Below are 21,770 nucleotides of genomic sequence, written 5' to 3' on the forward strand. Positions count from 1 at the left end.
AAATACAGATTTTATTGTATTGCTGCTTTATGGATATGCTTATACTCCTATCTCATGCTATATATTTTTTTGGTCAATGCATAACAGAAAGCAAAAAAAAAAAAAAAAAGAAAGGAAAATAACTACTGAGATCCAATAAAATCGTTACAAACTTTCTTTCAAAACTTTAAATTAGTCTGTCTTGGCTACTCTAAAAAAAAAAAAATCTCAGGAACTACTGGTCACCAGACATCAGAAGTATTTTAGTCGATACCAGTAGGTAGCAGAACTGTTTACTGACTTACTTGTCAGAACTGCTAAGGGGCTCTGTAAGGTTGGGCCTCAATCTGAACACATTCTGTTTGAATTCAGAAATGTTCATCCAGCATCTCTCAACAGTATCTCTGCATGAAATTCTTACATGCAGCTCTTAAACACAAAATAATTCAAATAGATAGTTCAGCAGGTGGTTTCAGTAATGTTAAAAAGTTGGGGGTTTTCTCACTTTTCTATTGGTGAAAAGTATGTGCATTGGACTGAAAATAACACTTTCAATTGCAAGAGTAACTTCTGAAATTTTCATTTTACATTTTTTTTCTAATTTGTAGAATTTTCATTATAAAGTAGTTGATATACTTTTTTTAGCAGCACTGTGCATTTCTTGTTTCTTATCTGTTTAAGAACCTTCTGAATTACATTTTTATCCCAACACCTTATTTTATAAGTATTAGATGTAATTTGAAGTAACTCCATCTATATATGAAAGACAGCAGCTAAAAATTATTCTTTATTTCTATCTTTAAAGTAATATTTATTCTCTTTTAATTCTTTTTTTTTTTTTTTTTTTTTTTTATCATTTTAGGTTAAGATGATGAGACTTGGGCTGCCTTCCCAGAAATTCAGGCCCATTAGAAAAGTAAAATTCAGATTCTGCCTTGCCCCAGTCTACTCTTGATTATTCTATTCATGGACAACCTTCATGGAAACACTGAATGGGTAGTACAGAAATCTAAGCACTTCTTAAGCACAATCCAACCCAATCCAATCCAAACTGCTGTAGATATCTGATATACATCAGCCAAACCACGGCTTAAAGTATGTCTTTTTTCTCCATTTACTACAAAATATAGAAAGATACATCAAAATGGGTAATCTAAGTATAAATGGTTAAAATGCATTGAGACGCTCTACATCAATAATGATCTCACTCAAGAACTGTGATCCTGCTTCTCTCTCACCGCACAGAGAGAGGACTCATCTTGTGCAGTATATGCACATCTTCTTTCTTCAGACAACTTATACTCCAACACTGAGTACATTATGTTGACTAGATGACTTCTGACTAGGTGTCTTTCTTTTAGATGGGTAAAATTAAATTGAAGAAACTAATGTATCACTGGAGAAACAAGGCTGAAAGAGGATCATTGAAGCTTGCTGCCTGCAGTTTTAGCAAAGAAAATTCGGAAAAGCTGTTAAATTGTTTTTGACCTAGTAATCCAACATACAAAAGTAATTGGAAGAAAAGTTACACTAGTCAGGGGGGGTTTACTAAAAACCTAGTTCCTCTGGTTTGTATGACATTTCTTTAAAATTTTCTAATAATAAAACTTAAGTAATATAGCTTTAATCTCAGAAATTAGTTTCTAATACAATGTAGAGATTTAAAATGAAATGCCATTTGAAAAGGTCATAAAGCAGGGACAATACATAGCATGTGACAAAAGGTTCAGGAAAAGAATAATACTGCCTTTTTTTTGCCTCTATTACGCTTTTAACAAAAATATTATTTCCCATATATGAGATTGCTATGGCTCATTTCCTTTTGACACTGCATCTTACTGAGTAGTTATCAGCAGTAATGGAAAATAAGACTGAAATATTATGCTGATAGTAAATTATAAACTTCGATATAAGACTAATTTAGCACATTTCTTCAAAAGGCATGGAATACTTTGAACTCCATCCATGCAAAACTTATTACTTAAGTTACTTATTACTTACTCATTCTCAATCATATAGCAAGTCTATATAAACACATGAGACTCTAAAACCCGAAAGATTACTTAAGCGAGATAACTATTCACAGGAAAGTATTTATCGGTACAGAAAAAAGTGCGCAATTTAAAAACATTCTTGTGGTGGCCAAATTCACCAAAATATGATCTGTGATCTGAAAATTATAATAAAATATATTTTCCTTCTTCTTCCATTAAATTTGAAATCATTTCTTGAACCATTTGACAAAATTTTGAGATGAGTAGTTTTCCATTATTCTAACAATGCAGTCAGAACCTTGATAATTTCATGAACCAGAATGCAAAAATTACAAAATAAAAAGTCCTTATCAGCTCAATCCAACATATAATATGAATAATTTAGTACTAGTTCTTCTAATATTCTTTAGGCTTTTCAACTACCTAATAAGGAACTGTGAATTTTTTGTTTGTTTGTTTTTGGTTTTGTTTTAACAAGAGTGGGGTCTTTTTCATATGCCATATAGGAAGTTTAAGTAATTCTGAAAATCTTAATTATTAATTTTAATCAATAAATGATAGCAGTGGAATAACTCCCATTATTTCTTTATAAAACAGTATTTTATCATAAAAACATTTTCATGGAAAAAATCATATTCATCCTTCCTTTGTGTACAGAAAAGAAACATTAGATCTTTTTTGACTGACCCTTCCATTCAGAGTGAATTGAATTAGAATAGAATGATCAAATTGTACACACAAGACTTATTTGTTCCTACTTTCAACACATTTTGGTCTCCATCAATTTCCAAGCAAGCCTAAAGAAATTTGCTACATGGACTAATTTAATGTAATCATTTGTTACATGGACTCATCAGGCATTGTTATATGAATTAGCATGAGATAAAGGAAATCAGGGATTGGAAGACAAAGGTGATGGCAAAAATACACTTAACTTTACAAGATTTTCTGAAATACTGCACAGTGAAGACAAGGCATGCAACATATTTACATTAACAGTTTTGATAGATAATTTATCTTTAAATTAAATCAGCTTTAGATTGAGTTTTGATATTCTTAAAATTGTCTACTGTACAAGACATAGAGTTTGTGGGGTTATGGTGCATTTTTTAGATATTTTTAGACAAAGCTCTGTTCCTGAAGAGAGAAACCTTTACAAAAGTGAAAAGGGAGTAATTACAACTGCTGTTTAATCTAGTATGATGTTAAAATTTGTTTTCTAACAGAAAGATTGACTTTTATGGTAATGACAAGGAATCTTAGATAAATTAAATTCCTCCTTCACACAAGGTATGGTATTTTTCTGAGCTCCATCACATTCTCCCCCAATGTAGTAAGTTTTTGGTTTTGGTTTTGTTTGGGGTTTTTTTTTTTTTTTTTTTTTTTTTTTCCCAAAAGATAAAAAAGCCAATGTTACTATCTGTATTTTCTCCAGGAAATCTTGGACTAAATAATGAAAATATATTTTTAAAAAATCAATACTAATCGGCGAGAAAAGTGAGACCCATCTACTTGTTATTTCAATATATTCAAACATACAGAGATGGAAGTTTCATTACAGTGTTGTGGCCCTGACAGCGAAGTTTGCAACAGATAATCAAAACATGCAAAGAGAAGCAGCAATACTTCCAGAAATTAGCATTTTTCTGGTTTGTCTGTTTTGTCTTACTATATCTACATACTTAATATCTTATTATACAGAAACATTCAACTGTACGTATGTTGAAATATGTAGACTCCTCACAGTTTAACATGAATTTTAAAAAAGACATATTGACATTTTTCTGATTAATTTAGGCCATAATCATACTTTCTTGAAAACTTTTAGCAGACAATGCATACACTCAAGAGAGAATCCATCATCTGCTTGTAGCAGAATGCACAAACCATCTGTTGGATTGGGTTGGTTTTTTCAACTTCTGTTTTCATATGCTAACATAAAACGTTAAGCTAAGTAAAGACTCTGAAGTATACTGAGCTTTTCCTACAGTACAATAATCATGGGTGGCTCTGTCTAGACTGCACAAAAAGGCAAGAGAAGAAAAACAAGTCCCTGAAGACAGATGTTATTTGACTTCACCTTGCAAAATAACACACACCTAGACACATCTCTGTTGTAAAAGAACACTAAGATTGGAAGGAAAAAAAAAGGTACTTTCCAAATTTCATTTGAGATTAATTAATCTCACAAATTTTCTAGGTTTTTGTATCCTTTTCTTCAATTAATCTTTTCAAAATGTTCTTGTGTTATGAACAAAGGAATTAATTTAAACAGCAGAGCAAAGATTTAATAAACATTGTATCATTTCTTAATCACCAAAATTTGGAATGAAACCTTCCAACGAATTCCTCCTTCTGAACAAGCCTCTTACAATATAGTTCACAAGATAACTCACTTTCCTGCCTTTCCTAATTACTCACTGCCTCTTTTTTTCTACATTTCCAGTCACCACTACAAAGGAAACGGGACAGTTCAGACAGAAGTCTTCTTGACTAGACAACCATGTTTCATTCTATGCATTACACTCTTAATGATGTGCACTCTTTTACTATGAGAGGATTAAGAGTCTTACACATGTAATGATCTTACTTCAACTCTCAGTTTCAATAATGTTTGAAGCCTGGCATAAAAACAGTGCCACCTGAAGAGAAATCAACCTGCCAGATTTCATGGTGGTGTTATTACGAAACCATACAAAATTGGTTTTAATTTTAATTTTGTATCTAATTCAGCGTCTGGAAGCAATAAACTTCATTATATTTTCCACAATATTTTTAAAATAATGTAATGAGAAATATGACATAGAGTGGGATAATTGGGGAGGATAACAATGAAGCCTGTGCACAAAAAGGAACACACTACATTTCACATAATTACAGTTACAGTTTGATGAACTAAATACACAAATTTTCATTATGGACTTAAACTTTTTTTTTTTAATTATTACTGTTGGTAAATCTATTTTACTATAACATTTACTTGATGGAGATTCAGGATCTTGCCTTTAAGGACTCAGGCTCAAAGTAGCTAGTTTCGGTTTATAAATTTCCACAGGCAATTAAGTTATTTTTTGCTTCAGTTTTCTGTCTTAAAAAAAACCAAACCAACCAGAAAAAAATCACATAAAAAATAAACAAAACAACCCCCCCCACAAAGAATAGTACTAGCATTCACTTTCAACTGGTCAAATTTCTTCAAACACTAAGCTTTTTAAGATATGAGTCTGTGCATTATGTTAAATGTCTAAATGAAGGGGACCGATTTTCGTTTTGCATAGTGATGAGATTTGGCACACCACGATACTCCAACAGAAGAGTAAACCAGATGAAGTCATAAAACTTAAAAGAGAAGATGTGCTTAAATACTAAAATATACATTTGATGACTGTTGTAAAAATAGAATAATAAAAAACTTCTAGTCCTCATACAAAAGGGTGGGGGGTTTTAGGCTTTTTCAGCACCTGCAGGCAATCTTTTCACAGAAAGATACTGACAGTTTGTGAGAAATAATTGAATGTGCTTCTTTCTTCAAGGCAAAAAGACTGTCATGTCTAAACATGTCATGATTGACAGAAGCTTGTCTAGTTTATTACAATCTTATAATCCCAGATATTAAAAGAGTTCACACCACTACCAGGAATCTGTTTGGTATTTAAAAAATACAATAACATTTCTTTCCTGTGATATCCTTTCTTGGTACAACATGTTTCCTAAAATGACAGTAACTCCTTTTTTTTTTTTTTTTTTTTTTTTTTTTTTTTTTTTTTTACCTGGAATTCCTTCAAACAACTAATGCATTTCTTGATTGTTCTGGACAATACAGTAGAGCTGAGGTTCTAACCAATCAGATCAGAGAATAGGAATTCTTTATTCACAGGCTATGTATCTATTCATCTACTCCTTTGATTAAATTTTAGCAGCACTATGGAATACTTGATCCATATTTTCCTTGCTTTGTACTAAGTGCAACACTTCTGCAAAATGCCATCTAGACATTTGACCGTACTTCACATCTCTGCTGATCATTGTTGTAACAGGATAGCAAGTTGCACTATTCCATATTCATTTTTTTCAGGGGTCTTTTACTTTTTTCAAGATTATTGTGCATTTTAATTCTCTCCTATAACATATGGGTGAATCATTTAAGACTCTTTTCATTTCTCTTTTTAAGAAGCATATGGTTTACCTCATTATTTAGTCCTTACTGACTAAAATGAAAGTACTGGGTGCAAAAGAAACATATGAAGAATTCCTACTGCTCTTAATTTTGCATGTTAAGGCTTTCCTCTTCAATCCCTTTTATAGCAATCTTTATAAACTCCACTTACATCTCCAAAGAACAGCGTACAAAAGCATTCACTTTCATCTAAATTTCTATCCTCTCAAAGACTATTACTTTGCAAACAAAGGTCATTAATCTTCTAAATTAAAATACCTCAGTCGAGATATGCAAAAACTTAATTCAGGAGGATTAATTACCATCAAATATGTTGGTGAAGGCATTGTTGATTAACAAACAATTATTAACCAAAGCTTTTGCTGTTAAAAACCAATTTCTGAGATATGACAGTAGTTTCAAGTCCCTATGTCTATCAACAGAAGACCAGAAATAATTTAAAAAACTGTTCCCACTAACTAAAAATATTGAGTAGTTTGTTCTGTATTGTTTATTTTCTCTCTTCCCTTCTTCCTCCTCTCTCTTTCCCTATTTTTGATCTCTCATTTACTTTGGAGTTGCTCTTACTAATGCTACTTTGAAGGAGTATTTTTGTTCTGAACTTCAGATAATTGATATAAAAAGTCATTATCTTTGTGGATAAGTTAACAGTAAAAATTATACTGAAACAACTGACATAAGAGAACTCAATAAATAAACAGAGCCACCAGCAACTACACACAGAAGGTTTGCATTTAGCATGATGATTAGCATTATAAAACTTTATAATAGAAATAATTTATAAATTTAATCTTTTGGACATTAATAAACTCTTACCATTTCACTGCATGAAAAAAAATACAGCAATGCATGTAGCAATTAGTAATGGATGGAGGTACACTTATATTACAGATTCCAATTTATAAGTAGAGAAATAACAAGGAATATGAGAAAGAAGCAGTGAACCAGATTGGCCTGAAGGCTTGGGCTGGTGATGCACCTGACTTGTCTAGAACATGAAAAGAAGCTACATCTCTGTAGGCAATCAGAATTCCATCGAAGAACTGAAGGTTGAATATCTGAAGTGCCACATACTCCTGCAAATACAGATGCAGCAGTTTTTATCATGTTTTCTCCATTCTTGCTGAAGATAAAACAACTACTGTGCTCCAAAGGAACCTATGCCCAGCTAGAATACAAAATAATCTGAGAAGCTATAGTTTCAACAAAATCCCACAGCACAACAGAACTACTCATGAGGTATGCATTCTGTATTTTTTCCTCCTCATATTTCAACACTATTTTTAGTTATGGATCACTTCCAGCATTGAAGAATCTCTAGAAAGGAGGCCAAACAGGATTCAGTCCTAAGACTATATTTGGCCAAGATGCTGTGTGTGATTATACCTGTTCAGATTCAAGGATCTTTTGTGATTTTTGTCCTGGGTTGTAGTTTAGGATGTATTCTATCACCATCTTCAGTTAATGGCCCATCAATGCCTTCTGCATGACTCAGAGATAAGTTATCTCTCTCTTTAATGGGCCATCAAGGCCCTCTTCCATGACTCATCATCCCATTGTGAGATGCTCCGCCCATGGGGAAGAGCCCAGCATTCTCACCTGGATATAAGCTGGGATTTGGGACAGTAGAAGTAGCCCTCACCCACTGGATTCCCAGAGGACTGGAGCTACCAGACCTTTCTACAAGATTTCTGTTTTAGGAAGATCACCTCGTCTGGACTGTTTCCATCACCCTGATCAGGTTGTATTCTGACTCTGTCAGTGGTTTTTCTTTTTGTATTTATTTTATTTTATTCTATTTTATTTTCCTTTTTTTCTCATTAAATTTTATTTCTGACTAAGAGCCTCTCACAACAATTTTTTTATTTGATTTGGTTTTGTTTTCCTTCATGAGTTTTGCACAAAGCAAATCTACATAGCAGCAAAAAGATATCAAGGCCAAAACAATGGCTGGAGTGGGAGGAAGGATGAAAACAGATGACAGGAAAACACAAATGTTACAAAAGGTTGAATATTTTAATGTTGATGAAACACAGTCAAAGAGAAAGCTTGACTGATACAATTAAAAAAAAGAATGAACTGGAGATGATGTGTTCTGTGAATTATACCCAGCTACTTATTAAAGAATATGAAAATCATTGCCTTATTAAACTCAGAAAATCAATCTCCTGTGGTAAAGATTGTTGGTTTAGATTCAAGAAATAATTTTTAAGTTTTTTGAAAAGACATTTACATCTCTCAAGTATGTTTTGAGATAATTGCAAACACTATTGTAATCTTATATGTTTTATTTCTAACATCCTGTTTTAATACAATAAATTGAAGTCTAAACTTTGGAATACATATCACATTGAACCAGGTCTTAATTCTCTCTGTGTATTTCTGTTAGCTCATTTCTGAGAATTAAATACTCATTTATTTTCCATTTTGTCTCATTAATTAAAGTCAATATTTTTCATGGGTCAAGTAGAACAGGTGAAATCCCACATGAAGTAGTGAAAATGGAAATCAAGAGATAAGATGTGCTTGAGTAACTGAAAGAATGGATTCAAGATCGTAATTGGTAGGAAAGGTCTATGTGACAGACAAAATGTGGCAGAGAGAGATACGCAGTAGAGGACTGAGAAGTGAAGAAATAGGAGGCATGATTACAAATGTGGTCTAGAAAATCAGTTTACTCATGAAAATCAGCTCTGACACCTTGAATTTATATCATTATGACTACAGAACTGTAACATTGGTCTAAACTAACAGTAATCCTCATCATAGTCATTACAAATATTCAAGACTTCCACTGGAAATAGAAGATATGGAACGAACAATGTGACTAAAACTTGAAGTATGTATTAGAACTTTGAGGTAAATTTTAACATGAATTTTGGAGAAACTTTCTTTTATTTTGCAGGAAAAATGTTTTCACTTAAAAGACTACTTTTAAAGTAAATGATGATGATAATGTTTTAACCTGATATTACAGTTAAAATTGACATTTTCAAAAATTTTGAAATAAAAGATTTAAATACTAATGGATAAACATCTAAACAAAACTATAAGCTTTACTAAAACTCTTACCAAAAGATCATAATATTTTAGTATTTTGGATCAGTGTTTGGCTTAAATTACTGGTAAGTTATGACTTTTTGAAATAAAATCAGGAATTTTAGATGCTTTAAAAATTAAATTTTTTGTAAAGGTAAAGGTAAGGTTTGGGTTTTTGTTTTTTTTTTTTTTTCAGTATTACTAGGTATGATTACACAGTTACTTATCTTTCTGATAAAGTTGCAGCAGTTCTGAACTTTTTACAGAACCTTTTCCTTTCTGAAACTTTTAATAATGGGTTTTCTTTCTAGTGTGAATAGTTTACTTTAGATCATCAATTCTGTATTCTAAAAAATTGTTCTAAAAACACCAGGAAATTTGTATGCTAGGAAATTGTGCCAAAACATCATAGCATAACATTTAAGGAGCAGTTGTCACATAAAAAATGCAAGACATGAAAAGAAAGAGCAAACTGTTAAACTGTTTCCAACAGGGTATAAAAAAAAAGTGTCACAAGGATGAGAAGTAGCTGCTAGAAAGCAATGATCATGTGTCAAGAGTAAGTTTATCTATATGTAACAGCAGCATTCTCCTGAATTTAACAGATTCCAACAATATGCTCCAATTTTTTTCCATGTACAATATTTAAGTGAACTTCACTGCTCACAAAAATATTATAGAGGAATCAATTCTAATTTATTTATTAAAAACTCTATAAATTATATACATAAATGTACTATGTTTACATTAAGAGAGAAATGCAGATGACACATATTTATTCAAGCATATATAGATTCATATAGGCCCCTACTACTATTATTTTGGAAATGGTTTTATTGAGAAAAAAAAATTATATTCAAGCCAACAGTATTTCTGCAGACTTATCTATAAAGATTCACCATCAAATGAATTTTCAAGATGGCTATTCTCTATTCTCGCTTTTACTTTCACTATGAAAAGGTTGAAAAGCATTTCCCTTTTGTAATGTTCTTTAATGTTACCCCTAGAGGTCCATAGTTTTAGAGGTATTTTACTGATTCAGTTACTTACTGTGCAACTGATACTTTCACTGCCAAGTCTTTTCTTAATGTTGTATTTTTAAAAAAATATTCCTGCAAAACAGTGCAAGATTAGCCCAGAGGAAAATAAGAGTGGTTGGTTTTGTCAATGTTGAAAGTACATTGTTAAAAACAATCAAAAAACTGGTCAAGTCCTTTGCTTCCTAGTGTGTTTAATTGGCTCATGTTTTCTAGCAGCATCCATACTTTTATTGAGATAAGTGATATGCTTTTTACTAACACTGTGAAAGTATAATAAGATTCAATTAATTCTATCCTTTTATTCTACCTTTTTAAAGCTTGAATTTGCAACGTAGACTTCAAATTATGTTCTTTTTATCAAATTTAATTAAACATTAAACATTTGAATTGAACATTTGAACCTGAACTAGCCACTTTAGACTACTGTTACACTCAATGAAGAGAAATAGGGATATCTGAAAGATAATTCACCTTATTCAAAAATGTGCATCCAAGATAAAGATGAGAGAAGATAAATCCCCATCATGGACTGAACGACTCACTCAAGCTAAAATGTCTTGCTGACCCATTAAATACAGAAAATAGAACCATCAACTTGGCAGCAGGTGATGAAACAAATCAGAGAACAAAGTAAAATGGGGAGTTGAGGCAAAAACATAGGGATAGGAATTCTATTAGGATTTTATTAAAAATGACAAAGGAGATAAGGGAAGATTTAAATTATACTGAAATTCAAAGAATACAAAATAGTTAGGGAGAAACAGTAGAATGAGAGGTCCAGAAAGTTGTTAAATAACTAAGAGAAATTCTACTTTATTTTTGGAAGTATTGAGGACAAGATACAGGCAAGACTGGACAGAAAGTAACCTAGTAAGTAAGTCAGTGAGGCAGATGGCAAAAGAAGTTGGAAAAATCAAGTAATGATTTGAAGACAGCAGTTGGGAATCCTCTGAGACAGTGAAAAGATGGAAAAAAACCAAGAATAAGCTCCAGGAGAACGCATACAGAAAAGAAAAAAAAAATAGGAGGATACAACAAAAGACAGTCAGTTTGGGAGCACCAAGAAGAAAGATATATGAATCTTTGCTTGTCACTAGAATCCCAAATGCAGTGGAAGACTCTAAAGACTTATGATATTTCAGCTCTTGAATTCCTCAGACTTTCTGCAGAGAAAGGACACAATCACCATTGTAATTACATACATAAAAATTAAGACCTTTCTTTTGATGTCAGTTATTCTACCAGTTTAAGTGGTAATGGGATACACAGTGAATCCTCAAGTTTCAGTTCTCCATTCAAGTCATGGAAAAAAGAAATGACAGCACATGAAGTGACTTATGTGTTCTGCTTCTTTTGTTAAAAACCAAACCAAAACAAACAGCCAAGCTTTAGAAATGCTGTTCTACAAGTACCAAAGCCAGTTTGCAAAGTTAGGAAATTCTAGACCTAGATTCTCCTTGTAACTTATCGAATTCCATACACATATATATATACAGTCTTCAGCTGCATGATCTTGCACTATTTTTATCACCTGATTCTTCTGCATCCCATGCACAGAGCATAGATCCTCTGAGAATGAATAAGAGCTCTGGAGGAGAAAGGTCTGTGGCCTGTGCTGTGCATGAAACCTTACTCTTTTGTTGTGAAAGTAAAAAGTAAAAATACAAAAGCATACAAGTTATATAACCATTCTTAGAAGTCTCATAATCAAGTTGAAAAATTGGCTCATGACAAAAAAAAAAAAAAAAAAGGAATATTCTCTTCTGATCCCATAACCTAGAAATGCAGAATTATGTGATCTATATTCCACCCCAAGCAATAAATTACCTTCTTAACAAAGCAGTCTATATGACATAGAAAAAAATATAAGCAGCTATTAATTTGACTTGTTTAGTATGTCATTTTAGGATCTGGTTATCACAGCAGAAGCTATGATTCAAACGTGGATAGCACCTCAGAAAGGCCACAGCCATGATCAGTTGTGAAAATACTTGAAGCTGTGAGAGCTCACAGGGTAGATATCTTGATTCTTCTCTTCTTGTAAGCTCAGGTACCAAGATGAAAGCTGTAAACAGGAAACTCCATTTACTTAGAAACCAGAGACCAGAATCGTCTCATGAGACTAGACACAGTTACAGCAGTACATGAAGTAGTCAATTAGCAAATTTTATGACAATTTTATCTGCATTTTCTAAAATGGTCAAAATATGTTCTCATTAAATTAGAAAGCTGCATTGAGAATGTTGCTCTTCCTGACAGGTTTCAAATTCCTAATTTTCTACAGCAGCATGCCAACCACAAAGTTGTAGGTTGCTAGGAGAAAAGGAAGCCTTGGAAGTAGGAGAGACTAACAGGCAAAAGCATCAAAATGCAGGATTTCTGGGCTCAGAACAGAAAAATACGAAATAAATGCTTATACAAAAGCTTTGATCATATAGTTTAACCATGCACAATTTTATGTTCCTGATTCTACACTGATCATAATGATTTAAGTAAGTATTTTGACCACAGAGACTTGCAAACTAGATTTCTCAGTTAATGTTTGAATTAGAAAATCATTCTCTCTTTTATTAACCTTTTAGATTCCCATTAATACTGAATTTTTTACTTCCCATTGACTAATTCAACAGAAACACAGTAAAATGCCTTCCTCATTACTTTTCTAGTGACTCGACATTTGAGTATGAAACTCTGTTTTGTGAAGAAGGCACAGTACTCAGTCCCTCTGCTTCTTGTTTTACAGTACACTATTAGACAGTATCTAATGGTGGGAGGATTTGCCATCTTTGTTCAGATGCTGTATTTTCTAATTCTTGTATGTTTTATGGAACACTTCTGCATTGTCAGTGCTTGCTTGACACAAGTTAGGAATATCTGGCATATTCTTCTTGGAACTGTCTCTTAAACAAAATGTTAATTGAATCCTGTGTTCTCCACTCCTCTTGCACACAACCAGAGGATTCTGGGACTGGTTTGCAGATGGGCTCATAATTTATGGGTGCAACTGAGAAGAGAGAAAGTAGTGGGAGAAAAGTGCTATATGCTCTGAAACCAATCAATTCAACATTTGGTTTTCTTTCTTTTATCCCTCTTTCTGGCTTACCCCTCAACTGTAAAATAGGGCTGTTGTAAAAATAAACATGTTACTAGTTTGTGAGGCATGTACTGAGTGTAGTGATGAAAAGTGCCGGGGGCTCATGAGGAATTACATCTTCATAGGATTTGAACAGTGTAAGGCGAGCAAAACATGCTACCACCCACTCAGGAAGGAGGGATTAAGATACTAACTCTTTGCCTTTTGAGTGAATCTCATTCATGTTGGGGGTTGATTAACATGTCACCTGAAAAGAGACATCATGTTCATGTAAAATCTCCATTATAAACTCTGAGGCTCTGATGGATGTATCAGAGATCTTTGCACTAGCATTTCCCAAGTATTTTGTGGCTGATTTGTAAATCTTAATTATAAATTTTTATTAGATTTTTTTCCTAACAGTTTTGTCTTAGGAAATGAAGATTAAAAAAAATAAAAATAAAAAAAAAATCTTTAAATATCCACTGCATCTATTGACAATTTTGTCATGCCAGCTGTAAACCAATTTGATATGCATATTTCCAAGCAATTTCAAGCAATCAAACTATGTTCTAACACTAATTGCTCACTATAAAGTTTTTTTTTTTCTTTTTACAGATACAATATGGAAAAAGGAACAATAGATAAGTACTTTATAACACACCCTACCTAACCCTGCAGTCTTCTTAATGCCAGTATCCTTACTTATGCATGGATGTCCTGTAGAATTGATATGACAGGATGTTCTTCAGAAACATGCAAAACCCCCCACATTAGTAAAGTAGAATGTATTTATTATTACACAGCCATAATCTCTCATTAAATAAATCCCACAATATCTAACAGAACATTAAAATTAAAACAAATAATTCAAGAACATCCAGCATAGTGTTTAGCTTAGATGCAGAAACAGCAACTAAAATTCCACTGAAAAACAAGACCAGATGAGCTGAAAAAGGATAAAAATTCAAAATTCATGTACCAAGCTGAGAAGACCAACTGGGGGAAAAATAATAAAAAGAAACTCAGAAACAAACAGAAACTTCAAACAATAATCCAAATCAAGCTCTTCTGGAGATACAAGGATACTAAGTAGACACTAAAAATAAACAAATAAAAAGTCATTTTACCTGTACATATATGTCAATAGCACAAAAAAAAGTAATTTATAAAAAGACTGTTGTCTACAGATTGAATGACACATAACTTTCCAGGGCTTTAGAAGATTGTTGGATCAAAGAACTCTCAAGCACAGAACTGCCATTTTTGCAGCACTGGACCACCTCTTGACATAACATACAAAGTTCGTAGAGGAAGATGAAAGGTTCTTTGATGAGAAACAGAAAGTCAAGCCTTAGACTCTGAAACTATCTTAAACATTTTCATACCTCAAAAGGTGGCATTTTCATTCATAACAAAATCACATCTCCTGACACAATTATTTTAAATCTGAACAAATCTGAACATATTTCTTCAAAAGGACTATAAGTTACTGATGACTAGATGTGTTGTTTCAGTAGCAATGAATGAAGAACATGGAATAAACGGATTATGAAAACCAAGAGCAGTAAGAGCAGTAATCAGATACATCATGTCACAGAGTACACACATTCTATCAAGTTGACTCACTTGTATGTACAAATCAAGTGGTGCCATTAAAACTCAGGAAGTTTCTGTTAGTCTGCAGACCTCTACAAAATCTCAGATCAGTTACACATCTAAATGGAAAGTCTACAGAATGAAACTATATTTGTAATAGTTTTTAACCTCTCCCATTCCCTCTCCAAAAACCTTGAAGATATAATTTTAGGGTGGGTGTTTTACCTGTCTTTGTAGTGTATCTGACAACAATTTGAACTGAATCTTAGGACAAGCAAGCACCTTCTTGTTGCTCAGGACAACTTCCAATGTTCACAAAAACTTCAGTATTGGTTTTGCTTTAAAAATATACCCTAAGTCACTTAGCAGTTTTTCCACGTGTTTAAATTATTTAGCTCCTTTGAAATCAACCATGCTAACTAACAAAACAATAAGAGATTCAAGGAGAGAATACATGCTTTAGGGCTCTCTGAAAAGGTGCAACATACTCAAAGGTAAACACACATATATTTATCTACAGCTGTACTAATCCAAGCATACGTACAGTGCTGTCCTTTCACGTAATAAAATATTTAATAGTATACATTTTATTTTCAATATAAAAAACCCCAAGAAATAATTTCTTTTCATGTTTTGAAACAGAACAGTACATTTTTCTCCATAGAAAAGAAAAAAAAAGAAAAAAAAAAGAAAAAAAAAAAAAAAGACAAGAGAAATTAAAATTAAGTAATTTTAACCATGGGAGGCAGAGGCAAGCAGAGTTAAAGCAATGAATCATTTCACCCTTAGGATTAACTGTATAAAAGTTTTTCTGAAAGCTCTCTGTTAGCTATGTTTCCTTCTTCAAATGATTTTAATTTCTGTTTCAGCTGGGGGTGACTAGGGCAGGAAATGGGAAGGAAAGACAATTCAACATTAATGCATTTGCATCAAAATACAAAAATCTGGACATGTCTTTCTTGTTCTTACATCCTCTAAGGCGTCACTCTGTTGATGACTAGTAAAATTCTTTTAAGTTTTATTTTCCTCTGAGGTAGGCTGTAACACCGAGTTTCAGGAAAGCGGACGCTTTTACTTTCGAGCTTTCACCTGTCATCCCACTACCCAGAACAACACCTCCTCCCGCCAGCGTTTTCATAAACTTCTGAGAAAGTTGGGGAGCGACGATCCCCAGCGCGGAGCGCCGGCTCTGATAGGCGCCTGTTCTCGGGCCAGCCCCTCGGGCAGGGGCAGCCCAGGAGCGGAGGTGGGGACAGGGACAAGCCAGGGACAGCGACAGGGGCAGCTCAGGGGCAGCCGCAGGCCAGGAACACAGAAAAGGCCAGGGGCAGGCCAAGGGCAGCATCTCCGGTCCGCGGCACCCTGACACTGAGGGTGGCCGCTCCCTCCCGGGACTCTCGGAAGCCCTCCAGGCTCCCTTCCCTCCTTCTCCAAACCCTGCCAGTTCAAACGGAAGAATCGTCCGGCCCCCAGACCCTCACCCTCCCGCAACAATGCCCGCACACCGGCGCTCCCCGGGGCCCCGAAGCCCCGCGATGACCCCGCGGACCCGACCGCGCCCGCCGCGCTGCCCTACCTGTGCCCGCCTCCGTCACCTGTTGCCCGGCCGCCTCCATCGGCGCAGCCCCCCGGCGCCTCCTCCCGCTCCGGCGGCGCCAGGGGCTTCTCGGGCTCGCGGGCCACCTCCATCCCGCCGGGCACCGCCTCCTCCTCCTCCTCCAGGGACTCCACGTAGAAGACGGTGCGGGGCGGCGGAGGTCCCGGGCCGTGCCCCGTGGCCGGCCGGCCGCCGGCGGGCAGCAGCGTCCCGTTGGGCGGGCCGGCCGTGGTGGCCGCCGAGGAGGAGGCGGAGGAGGCGGATTTCTTCCAGAAGACGCCGTTGCCTCTCTCCTGGCTCTTCAGCAGGCGGCTCTGGCTCGGTCCCCAGTGCTCGAAGCTGCTGTCGGGCGGCAGGCAGCCTCCCCCCGCCGGGCCGCCCGCCGGCGAGGGGTGGCTGAACAGTTTCCAGCGGAGGCGCAGGATGTGCTTCACGTCGAAGTCTTTCCTGCCGGAGCCGGACATGGTGCCGCGGCGGGCGGGGGACGGGCGCGGGCTGAGGCGGGACTCACGGCGGCCAGGCAGGGCCGGGCAGGGCCAGGCGGCGGCGGCAGCGCGGGGCGGCCCCGCTCCGGCAGCGGCGGCGGCTCCTCCGGGCAGCGCTGGGCTCGTAGGGCGAGGAGTGGCAGCCGCCGGGCGGAGAAAGATGCGCGCACACACCAGTGCGGAGAGAGAGAGAGAGAGAGAGAGAGAGAGGAGGAATGGAGCGATGCACAGAGCCAAGAGGAGGTAGAGACACCCAGCAGAAAAGGGAGAAAGAGGGAGAGATGCCCAGAGCTGACGAGAACTGCGCGGTGATCAGTGGAAAGGGGAGAAGAGAGAGGCAGAAATGAGAGACATCTCTCCGGGGAGATGGACACTTGCGAGGGAAGAGCGGGTGAGGGAGGCTGCGACGACGCGCTAATCTGATCAACGGGGGGAGCGAGCTACAGCCGTGAGAGGAGCGGCGGCAGCAGCAGCCACAGCGGGAGGCAGGTGGCACCTCCTCAGTCTCTGAGAGCTCCGTGACCGAGTGCAGACACAGAGGAAAAAGTCACCTGGAAGCCTCTCTCCACCTCCTGCCTTCCCATCCCGTTTCTCTGGGGAATCCCATGCCTGCCGTTATCTGGGATGGCAAAGCCTGAGAGCTGGCACAGAAGGAAATCAGGGCTCCTTTATATGCACTGTACGTAGGAGGGAAAAAAAAAAAAAAAAATCCCGCCCGTGAGGCTGTCAAGGTCCTCAGTATACAATTTTCTGTCTATCTCGGCGCCTCTCACCAAGCCGCCCCCTCCCCTCGCATGTGACGCAGATGTGCTCTGGGGCCGTCAGTGTGAAGAGACAGGGGGAAAAGAGATGATGCTTCAGGCTTCGTCGTGCAAGTAAGTCGGCAGGTCACTAACGCAGCCTCCTCCTCTTCTCCCTCCAGTGCAGGTCTCCTCACCTTGGTATTTTGGTTCTGAGACAGCTGTATATTATTTGGGAGCAAAATAAAGTACAACAAATGTATCAGCAGCAGTAAACACAAAAATGTGAATCACTGGAGTACAGACTTAATAGACTGCATGCAGACTGGATGAGGTTACAGGTTAACGATGTATTCTGCAGGCTCCATTCATTAGCCTGTTGGCTCAGTGTTGCCGTACCAGTAGAAAACATTGGCTGGAGGGACAATGTGTCAAACAGAAATAGCACGACACATCTGCTTCTTACCTTTCATACCTGCTCTTAATGCAGTCTGACAGTGCTAAACCCAAGGGAGGTTCCTTTCACAACGTAAGAAATCTGCTTAGGAACATCTGCCCACTTGGGAGGGTACACTGCATCGGGGACATAATTACAGAATTAAAAGCTTTATGGTGAAATGCAGGAGAGGGATATGGCAGTGAAATTGCATATCATCACCTGCTGGCTCATAAACCCCACGCATGAAAAGTTGGTGGCAATAAGATGATACAGAGAGTATACCTGCAATTCACCTGTACCTTACTAAGTAATGTAGAAGAAGATTTATCCCTAGGAATGTGATGAAATAGATTGCATTTTCAACCACAAATCTTTACATTGGCCAGCTTTACCCATGCACTCATGAGCCCTCAAAAGTTTGCTATTCTAACTCCGTGAAATCAAGAAATAAGATTGAAGAAATTATTTCCCTCGATGTGGAATGTTTTAACTCTTGATTCATAAAGTATTATAGCTTGAAAATTCCTCCAGGGAAGCACAAAAATCAAATGCAAATTAAAATTTTTATTACTGTTGTATTTACTTCATGACAAGTACATTACTGTTTTGTTTAGTTCATCAGTGAAGTGGTGCTTCTGCATACAATCCAATATTAGGTTTTATGTTTAACACTGATAAAGTCTTGAATTTAACAGTACAAGAATTTAGGGCACAAAGTCCTGCTTTCAAAGGAAGAAAAATTGCCGCTGTGTGTTTTAAATGTTGATTTATGCCACAGCAGTGGGACTGAAAACTCTATGGTGCCTCAGCCTTTTTATCAGTATTCAGTGATAAAAAAGAGACAAGAGCCATTCTAAACCAAACAGAAGAGACAATTCATTTTTATCCAAGAACTGATCTGAGTATGTGCTGCTTAGGAGAGCAGCAGGAAGAAATGCCTAGAAATCTTCATCTAGAATAGGACAGATGAAACTTCAGTAATTTCTGGGAGTCTAGAAATGTGTGTTTTATGGTGAAATATATGCAATTACCTCTAATGAATACTGGCTACTTAGTGTCTAGTTGCACACTCTAAAAGATGGGAGTATCTATATATAAAATAGTTTTAATCAATGAATGTATGGACAGACAGAATGCTATCTCTTCTGTATTTAATACCTCTTAACTGATTAGGTCTATTCAGATATTCTGATTTGAGGAGAATTGCATAATTTCCTTGCCATGTTCTAAATCTTAGTAATTTTAAAATCTGCATTAATATTTAAATTGATAGTTTGGTACATAAAAACATTAACTTAACTGTGTAATTTATCTATGCTTGCTTCTCCATTCAAAAGAAGAAAAAATGGTTCCTCCTGCTGGAGTTCTCGGAACTTTACTCATAGGAATTATTCTAAAACAATTAGCTTACTAGTCAAATATGTCTTAGCCTACTCATATGGGATTGACATAGACATATGAACATTACACTTGTCTTTTAAGTTGTCTAAGGGAAACATTTTGATGTCTTGCAGCCTTCCATCCATAGCATATGTGTTCACAGAATCACAGAACCACAGGGTTGGAAGAGACCTTCCAGATCACTGAGTCCAACCCACTCCTAACACCTCAACTAAACCATGGCATTGAGTGCCGTATTGTCTCGGTTTAGATAGACAGGTATCTGCCAGGGAAGATTGGAATTTCCTTTGGAATGTAAGCCCCTCTCCTCCCCTTTTCCAAATTATTATAAATTTGCAATTAAAAGGCTGCCAGGCAAAGATTTTGGGAATAGATATAGCAGTTCTTTACTAGGGATATTAAAAATACAAATGTAGTACAGAAGAATAAGCAAGCAAACATACAAATAAGAGATCCTAGAAGACCCTGACAGAATCAGAAATACAACCCGATGCCCAGTTGGTCAGGGTGCTGGAAACAGTCCAAAAGTAAGCCCTCCTGGAGTGGCAGATATGGTTCTGTTGGAAGCAGAGATGGTCCTGTGGAGAAAAGGGTCCAGAGATGGGTCTAGTCTTCCTTTGGGAGTCCCATGGGAATACTGGATGTCTGGTGACACTTGCGGCTCCTTTTATTTGGGTGAAGATGGTTTGGCTTCTCCTCCCTGGGCAGAGCATCTTAGAATAGTAACGTGTCATGTCATTGGTGAGCTTTTATAGTCCATTAACAGAAGATATCCCCATAAGTATAGTGGAAGAATGAACAGAGATAAGTAACATTACACCATTTGATAAGCAACACTGCACCATCTAATTTTTAACAGCTGGCTTCTTACCAGAGAAGGCAGTTAGCCCCTACCTAACAGATTAAAAAAAAAAAAAAAATCCATCCAACACTTTGTCAACTTGGTAACTTATGGGGAAAAAATTCTTTAGAGTGAAAAAGGGCAAACCTAACCCGCAACACATATCCAGTCCTTTTTTAAACACATCCAGGGGTGGTGACTCCACCACCTCCCTTGGCAGACAATTTCAGTAGTTCCATGAAGTATAGCCAAAATAAAAACAATCAGAGGTTAACTTTCCTGTCTATTGGTTGCACACTGTGTATCCTATTGTATTTTTGTTTATTAAACAACATTTATCAACTTCCACCTCTGATATAGTTTCCTTGGATTATTCATTGCCATTCAAATCTTGAATAACTTTACAGACTTCTCTTGAAAGTATTCATGGCTCTTTTTTTTAATCTATTAGTCAGGCAAACAGATGAAAGTGGTTAATCTTTATGTTCCTGTTATGAGTCAGATTCCTGACACTTTCTCTTTGTGCTCCTGCCTTTCTAATGCTCTTCAAATGAAATAAATTCACATAGTCATGTCCCTAAGGAAGTCTCATGCTCATGTTTTGTAGGAAAAATGGCCTAGGGATATATATCCTTTTAATAAATCTTTCAAGTAGTGCAAAGCACTTCCAAAGAAAAGAAGCTTGAAGTAGGTATCCAAAAGAGTCAGATTTTATTAACCTTTTTTTTTTTTTTTTTTTTTTTTTTTTTTTTTCCCATTGCAAAGGTTTAGAGTACTATTTAGTTTTAGGCACATGATTTATGTCAAGCTATTTGCATATTGTACCCCAGGGAGAACTGATGGATTAGGACTGAAGTTGAGTTTTAGTTGGTTATTGATGGATTAAACAAGCAACAGGGGAGCCATCATGCAAAGAAACCCCTTAGGATTAAGAGCAGTCTTAGTCTGTGTGAGTTTCTGCATTACATATAGTCAAAAGATACAGCAAGTGAGCCTGAGAGTGATGAGCTTATTTGTGTGCTGGGGCAATTAAAAGGATAAGGCTGAATTTTGTTACTGAATTTTATCATGTCACATATTTTAATCCAGAAGATGTTAAATTTCATTGAGATTAAGCGTAAAAAAAAAAAAAAAAAAAAAAAAAAAAAAAAAGAGCAAGCACTGTGCTTTGGGAAGGATGATACTAGAATGAATAATTTTACAATAATTCTCACTTCAATGTGGGAATTCTCACATGAATGAATGAACATGCACTTCAGCTATAAAGATGCTTATTTTTTGGGTGGTTAATTATACATTCAGAGGTTAGAGGGTGTTAAAAAGATGCTGTGAAAGAGAACTATAGAATACTCAAGCTAAAGAAAGG

At 36.4% G+C, this 21,770-nt stretch overlaps 1 protein-coding gene across 1 annotated transcript in view; it reads right to left on the bottom strand.

Annotated features, from left to right (window-relative positions):
* Positions 1–16,962, bottom strand: part of KLHL1 (kelch like family member 1) — a 183,692-nt gene extending 166,730 nt beyond the window's left edge. The window contains exon 1 of the mRNA XM_066313373.1: positions 16,478–16,962. Within this exon, the coding sequence (XP_066169470.1) occupies positions 16,478–16,962 (485 nt within the window). The remainder of the gene's footprint in view (positions 1–16,477) is intronic.
* Between the last annotated feature and the right edge of the window lie 4,808 nt (positions 16,963–21,770).

The sequence above is a fragment of the Sylvia atricapilla genome, chromosome 2, assembly GCF_009819655.1.
Source record: "Sylvia atricapilla isolate bSylAtr1 chromosome 2, bSylAtr1.pri, whole genome shotgun sequence".
Taxonomy (NCBI): Eukaryota; Metazoa; Chordata; class Aves; order Passeriformes; family Sylviidae; genus Sylvia; species Sylvia atricapilla.